Source organism: Electrophorus electricus, chromosome 11, assembly GCF_041902795.1.
Source record: "Electrophorus electricus isolate QZ-2024a chromosome 11, ASM4190279v1, whole genome shotgun sequence".
Classification (NCBI taxonomy): Eukaryota; Metazoa; Chordata; class Actinopteri; order Gymnotiformes; family Gymnotidae; genus Electrophorus; species Electrophorus electricus.
This window is the reverse complement of record NC_137507.1, coordinates 7530001-7537500: the sequence shown is the minus strand read 5'-3', so window position 1 is coordinate 7537500 and position 7500 is coordinate 7530001. Positions and strand designations below refer to the sequence as shown.

Sequence of the window (7500 nt, the reverse complement as noted above, 5' to 3'; positions counted from 1 at the left end):
TATCATATCATATCAATCGTATCGTATCACCATGCGGGGTGACTGGCCCACCCGTGAGGAGTCATTTGTCTGATGCTGTAGCTGAGAGGAGGAAACGCTACAGCATGGCGGCTGGCTGATGTCTGGACAAACTGGGTCTTCAGATGCAGGGGTCCATCATTTCACCATGTCAACCTGCGCAACCTGTACACTACACCAGTAAAGCAGACATACCGCTACGGCCCGAGCTCCACCTACCCTAACCCGCCTCCTTTCTCCAGCGACAAATTCATTTTCCCATGGCCGGGGGGAGGGGTTGGGGGTTGGTGGGGTGTGGAGGGGTACTAACAGGCATGTCAGCACACAGACAACGAGCTCATCAGTGCCAGGCCAGCTCCAGCTAACCCAATTGGCTGTGTAATTGTTTAATTTGTCTCATTACACCTAAATGAATGTAATTGGTGTTTTTCCTTACTGCACTGGCTGAGCTGCGCTGTGTTCTCAGTCTCCCCCTGAGGTCCCTGCCCAACAAAGCCCACCACAGCAACCATTAGAGGAAGACATCACCCAGTGCCACCGAAGAACATGCCACCCTGCCTTTACCTGGCTGTCAGGTGGTACAACGCAGTGACCAATCAGTGGAGTTCATTACAAAAACCCTGCATTCACCAGCATGTAGGGGTGTTAGGGGCTTTGGTTACTTGTGGGGTTTTTTATCGTCTGTTGGTTTCTTTTCGGTGGATAAATATGACATTTAAATATAAGATTTGAGTCGATTGCAGAGCTGGTCATGTTTATCAGCCTCTGTGTGGGGGACAGACGCCTGAACCAGGGCAGGCGCAGAAGACCATTGACTTGTCAGCAAGCCCAAACTGCACGGGGGGAACTGTACTGGAGAGTAGCGCTTTCTCAGACACCCTGATGGAGCGTGAGCTGAGCATGGAACCGAAATAGCAATAAAAACCAACAGCTCAGAACATCAGGGCACTGAGTCAGAGACCTGATTGGTGCAATCAAAGTGAAGACAAGCATTCTGGGACACAGAGAGAGAGAGAGAGAGAGAGAGAGAGAGAGAGGAAGAACCTCCCTCCATCCTTCTCCTCACACCCTGCAACCAGGGACAACGCGCCTGGCCTGGAGTCAGGGCAGGGTAACGGCGCTCGGCAACAGCGGCCATGGCGACGGCACCCGGAAACGCTCCCCGCTCCGGCCCCGACGCTTGCCGGCTAATGGGAGCTATTTGTGGAAGGACACACGGGCAGGAAGCAGATGGGCAGTGCGCTACGCCCACCTACAGCGGCCGTCTGACGCACCACACACTCTCCCCCCTAATGGAGGGCACTGAGCAGGCAGGCGGCGGCTCACACACTCGCCACTCCGTTTCATTAGCCTCTAATAAGGCAGAGGTGCCCTTGGCTCGTGGATGGGGAGAGGAATAATGTGGTGGTTTGGGGGGGCAGGGGGACATTTGGAAGAAGAGTGGGGAGAAGGTGCAGGGAATTTGAAGCGCATTAGAGGCGGAAAACCACGTGGACGTGTTTGGAGAAGGGTGGTTGGTTTTCAGAGGGAAGGGACGGAGGTTGGGAAAGGGGAGGAATGGTCGGGAAAACCAAGGAAGTAGAGGTGTGTGTTTTTCCGCATGCTGCCTAATGGCTTCCTGATGCACTGCGAGCCTTCCAGGAGGAGCGTCGGATCTGCGGATTTGTCTTTTTCCCCCCCCAGATTTTATGGAGCTGCCGGATGTGGCAGAGATGCAGCGATCCACTTCCTCTTTTCCAAAACGAATCTTCCGGCCATATGTGCCTCTGTCGTGGCATCCGCACGCTTCCGTGTGGGCGTGAGAATGCGCTCTCCCAAGGGCAGCCGGCAGGGTGGTCCCGCCCCGTGTAGTGGCAGCAGGACACACGCAGCGGGCCCGATTCCTCTCGGAGCTGACGCCCTCAGCTCCGAGCGGGAGCGCTAATAATCCGTGGCATCCCGTGAGTCCGTCCGCCCGCGCGCTCCAACGCTATCCGCCACAAATTAATTATTGGTTCTACAGCTCCATGTACGCCCCCCCCCCCCCCCCCCGTTCGGCAGAGGGTCATGGAGGTCCGGGTTTCATTTCCCCAGCATATGGCTGGAAACAGATTTTAGCGGCAAGCGCGGCTCTCCGCGCGGCCGCGCCTCCCTGCACCTCCCCGCTCTCAGATGTTCGCCATATTGTCAGACCTGGCAGCTATTGTTATCCTCATTTACTTCACAGAGATAATTACTCCCTAATAATAACTTTACCTTGGAGTTTTTCTCCTTCTGCCAGCAAACCTGTTCACACCACATATGTTAATTATCGCCACATCTTCATTACGATCAGAGAGCTTTAAGTTCATGCTGTTCCCACCGCGGTGACTCGCCCAGACGCTTCCCTGCCAACTCCTCACTTTTTCCTCCATTTATTTAAGGGTTTAGGGTTTTTCTTCTTTTTTTTGTATGTGTTTTCTCTTCCTTTCTTCCCCTCAACTCTATCCCGGTTAAGGAAGTCTGGAAGTTTCTCGGTTGCCTTCTGGGCTGTGGAATTCTGTCCTTTTCTTTCTTTTCACGGACGAGTGATGTCCTGACTACTCTCACCTTAGCGGCGTCTGCATTCTTTGCATGTTTGTTTATTTGTTTGATACAAAGCATTTGCCAAACGTTGTGTTTGTGGAATCTTGGGGAATGTTGCAGTAGATCCACTTCCGTCTTCCATCTGACAAAGAGCTTAATGTCTGTCAGATCGGACTTCCAGAAGCTCTCCTGGAAAGCCATGTGAGACACCCTCAGCCCAAACAGCAAAACAGCACTGCTACACACCCATCCACCAGACCACCAGATGGAGTCCACCAGACGGAGTCCACCAGACTGTGTCCATCGGACAGTGTCCACCAGACTGTCCATCAGACAGTGTCCACCAGACAGTGTCCATCAGACTCCGAATTAGAGAATGAAGGGTCTCGCTCGTTTCAAAAACACTTTGTGTACTTCCTTTTCAGAACCACCACAAAGGAAGCGTAATGCCACCAAGCTGTGTGCGTTAGGGAGCGTTTTTTTTGTGTGTGTGTGTGTGTGTGTGTGTGTGTGTGTGTGTGTGTGCGCGTGTGTGTGGTGTGTGTGTGTGTGGTGTGTGTGTGTGTGTGTGTGTGTGTGTGTGTGGTGTGTGTGTGTGTGTGTGTGTGTGCGCGTGTGTGTGGTGTGTGTGTGTGCGCGTGTGTGTGGTGTGTGTGTGTGTGTGTGTGTGTGTGTGTGTGTGTGTGTGTGTTGGGGAGTTTTTTCTTACTTGTTTTCTCATTAATGGTCTTGGCAAAGAAGGAGCTTCAGGGCTTTAGGCTGAACCTTTCAACAGGAATTCCTTCTGTGTGTGTGTGAGAGAGAGAGAGAGAGAGAGAGAGAGAGAAAAGCAGAAGCATTATGGAATGCAATATCCAGCTGTTGAAGGGGGCAGGATTAGCTGGGTTTAATGGAAACCTTAGTCAGTGCTAATTCTGTTCTCTGCAGTATTTTGGAACACTCTACCATGTTCTGGAATGTTCTACACTATTCTGGAATGTTCTACAGTATTTTGGAATGTTCTGCAGTATTCTGGAATGTTCTACAGTATTTTGGAATGTTCTACATTATTCTGGAATGTTCTATAGTATTTTGGAATGTTCTGCAGTATTCTGGAATGTTCTATAGTAAATAAGCAGTGGGAATGAGAGGAATGAAAACCAGACGACGAGGCCATGACAGCAACCGAAGGATGACCACAAGAAAACAAATTCACCATCTGACCCCATTTAGAAAGCCACTTTGTGTGTGTGTGTGTGTGTGTGTGTGTGTGTGTGTGTGACCACCAGGCCCAGTTCACTCTGACCTGCGTTATTGTGTGTAGACCAGCTGTTGTGGTGACCTCACTAAGCCATTAGTGGCTTACTGGAGTCTCGTCTGATCCCAGTAGGCTAAGTGCAGTGCTCCTGGGAGCACAGGCTGTCTGAGCCCTCACTGACTCCGCCTCCATCCCCTGCCCTCTCTGACTCTGCCTCCATCCACTGCCCCCACTAACACCACCTCCATCCCCTGCCCTCGCTGACTCTGGCTCCATCCCCTGCCCTCGCTAACTCCTCCTCCATCCGCTTCCCTCACGGACTCCGCCTCCATCCCTTGTATGTAAACACACATGCACACGTGCAAACACAAAATCTGCAAGGATTAATTATTAATTCAATAACAATCATTACAATAGCAATCATTAACTCAAGCCAGTTAATCCATGTGTCTGTAATCAGACTGTAATCAGACTTTCTAATGTGTTTTCTGGGCCTTCTTGGGCCTGAAATGAGTCGTCTTCTTGTCGTGTTTTTGTTTATTAAGCGATACACAACCACAATATGTTTCACCTCAGGCTCTTTTCAGCAGACTGACGAGCCACTAATGTGTGTGTGTGTGTGTGTATGTGTGTGTGTGATTGAGTGGATGTGTGCGCATGTGTGTGTGGATGTGTGCACACGTGTGTGTGTGTGTGTGTGTGACCTACAAGGAGCGCACATGCTGTGATAATCAAACCTGTATGGGGCGTGCGGTGGGTCTCGGGGGAGGGTGCACGCACGTGTTTAACATGCGCACATCTGTCAGCACACGAGCATCCTCACGCTACAGCAGGGGCGCGGCTACGACGCGCGCCACACCAGCCCAGCAGATGTCCAATTAGAGGGCTCAGAGTCTCCACGGCAACATAACGTTTGTAATTCCTGCCCACAGGGCTGTCTGTCAGAGTGCTACTGTAACACGGAAAAAAAAAAAAACACAATACAGAATACTGCTAGTGTCTGATCTGGGATCAGGAGTCCCGCTGCTTTGTGGTTTACCAAAATGGAGGAGTAATTATGGTGTGGAGAGAAGAGAAGTGGCCCAAGACGCACTGCTGGGACTGAGAGATTTCAGCACTGAGAGAGAGAGAGAGAGAGAGAGAGAGAGAGAGAGAGAGAGAGTGTGTTTTATCCACCCCTACTTCACATGCTTTAACCACGTTAACTGTGGTCACAAGAAATAATAGCAAACATGAAAGGTGCTACAGTCACACACTCAGGTTGGGCGGAGCCCCTCACTGACTCCTCCCTTCACTCAGAATCAAATTAAAGCTCCGCCCCCACCCCCCACCCCCAGCATGTCTGCCTGCCTTCACACAGTCCGTAATGTCACTGCTGGAGGCGCGCGTTTGCCTGGCACTGTTCCTGCCGCACAACCATCTGTCCCAGCCTTGCCTGCGCCTGTTTGCCTCTGAATCCCTTCATGCCAAAGTCACTGTGTGTGTGTGTGTGTGTGTGTGTGTGTCTGTGTGTCTGTGTGTGTGTGTCTGTGTGTGTGCGTGTGTGTGTGTCTGTGCATGTGTGTGTGTCTGCATGTGTGTGTGTCTGTGTGTGTGTGTCTGTGTGTGTGTGTGTGCGTGTGTGCGCGTGTGTGTGCGTGTGTGTGTGTGTCTGTGTGTGTGTGTGTGTCTGTGTGTGAAGGGGCGTGGCCCCATGCCGAGTGGTGGCAGCTCCAGATGTTTGTGGGGTGTCTGTTGAGCTGCTTCAATTTTGGCAGGGCAGGTGCAGGTTGGACAGTGTGTGTGTGTGTGTGTGTGTGTGTGTGTGTGTGTGTGAGAGAGAGAGAGAGAGAGAGAGAGAGAGAAAGAGAGAGAGTGTGCTTGATGTAATGTCATTTTTTCTGTTGGCTGCACAACCTCACACCTAGCCAACATACCGACATTCTTTTTCCCTCTGTCTCCTTCTCTCTCTCTCTCTCTCTCTCTCTCTCTCTCTCTCTACCTCCCTCTCTCTCCTGCCCCTCCCCCCTTCTCTTTCTCCCTCGCTCTTTCTCTCCGCCCTTTCTGTCCCCCCCCCGCTCCCTCCCCTCTCTCTCTCTCCAGCAGGTCCAGGGTCAGCTCCCTCCTCTGATGATTCCCGTCTTTCCTCCAGATCAGAGGACTCTGGCGGCGGCGGCGGCCCAGCAGGGCTTCCTCCTGCCTCCGGGCTTCAACTACAAACCAGGCTGCAGTGAGTCTCCCTGCTCTCCACCCTCTCAGACCCCCTCCACCCGCATCTGCCCTACCTCAGCTCTCACACACCCCACCCCCCGCCCCAAGCTGCCCCTGTCCTTGCCGGATGGTGCCACGGTCCTCCGTGGGCGGAGACTTTCGGAGGTAGACGGGCGGGGAGAAAAGAAGTAGAAAACGTCCTCTGGGGTTTGTGTTTTTGGCCGTAGCAGACCAACTGTGAAGCAATGTGTTGTTTACCGCGAGAGCGTGCCTGTCGCCCGCCGGCAGCGAGGCTGGTGGGCGGGGCTAGAGAGTGACCTGCCCCAGGTTGCAGCACGTTAACGCGAAACGTCGCCAGGACGCACGTCCAAGCGCGCCTAGCACCGCGCGCGCGCGCCTCCCTCCCGAGACACGACCAGTCCTCAGCTCCAGCTCCACCCACTACACTTCACAGTTTCCCAAACAAGTCCACTCCCCAATCACCCACCCCAACACACACACACACACACACACTTCCATCACACCCCGTGTTTTAATTACTGCTAGCTACACCGTCGTGTTCTGCCCAGAGTTTTCAATTACGCGTGTGCTTTTTAGTGTCGAAACGCCGACCCCGGTTCTTGCCAGGGAGGGGCCTCTGTGCAGAGCCCAGCCCACACAAACCCAGAGCCAGTCCCTGTGGCCTGGGTGCTTCCCCAGGGCAGGAGTGTTGAGAGCCCTTCTGGGCTGATCTCGTCGCCTCCACGCCAACCGCTAAATGTTTGCTTTTCTTTCTTCTCCTTTTTTTGCTCCTTTGTTACAGCTGCTCTCGTGAGGGAGATCAGACAGTTGAGATCAGATCAGATAACTGGAAGAGAGCAGTATGTTTAGGGGCCAAGTCGTGGGGGGTACCGGGGTACACACCCTCCCCAGACGGCTGGGCCGACCAGACCCGCCGCACTCGGCCCCGGGCGTCTGGTTTACTGCCAGTGCGTTCACACAGGGTCAGAATTCCTCCACAGATCTGAGACCGACACAGAGAGTACAGTCACACACACACATGCAGACACACATACCCACATAAACACCAAACACACACACACACACACACACTCTCCCCTCTTTCGCCTCCTAATCTTCACTTACACCTCAGATGAAGTACCCGTGTTTATAGACTAGTCTACTATTCACATAAAGGAAGACTTTCCTATATTCTATATTAAAAGCCCCACATACTGGTGTTGAGCACAGGGCTGTAAGCCCCGCCCTCCCACCTCTCACTCCACCCCCTGCTCCCTCCCACCTCACTGCCGTCCTGTCTCCTTGGCTGTGTGATTACAGCCCGCCTATCTGCAGGTGGACGGTAAAAAGCTCCGCTATTCAGGCCGCCAGCTATGATTCATCAGCGGGAGCGTCGAGGGCGGGCACGCGGGCGTGAGCCAGCGTCTCCCCATTAATTACCGGGTGTCTCTTTATCGGCGTCCGCGCCCTACGCTGCTATTGTGCAGTGTGTATTAGTGCAACAGCTGCAC

General features: G+C 53.0%; 1 protein-coding gene across 4 annotated transcripts in view; it reads left to right on the top strand.

The window, feature by feature from the left end:
* Positions 1-7500, top strand: part of sox5 (SRY-box transcription factor 5) — an 84974-nt gene that overhangs the window by 47583 nt on the left and 29891 nt on the right. For all 4 annotated transcript variants that reach the window (XM_081722687.1, XM_035528239.2, XM_035528238.2 and 1 more), the window contains one exon: positions 5882-6008. In XM_081722687.1, coding sequence (XP_081578813.1) covers positions 5882-6008 — 127 coding nt within the window. The remainder of the gene's footprint in view (positions 1-5881; positions 6009-7500) is intronic.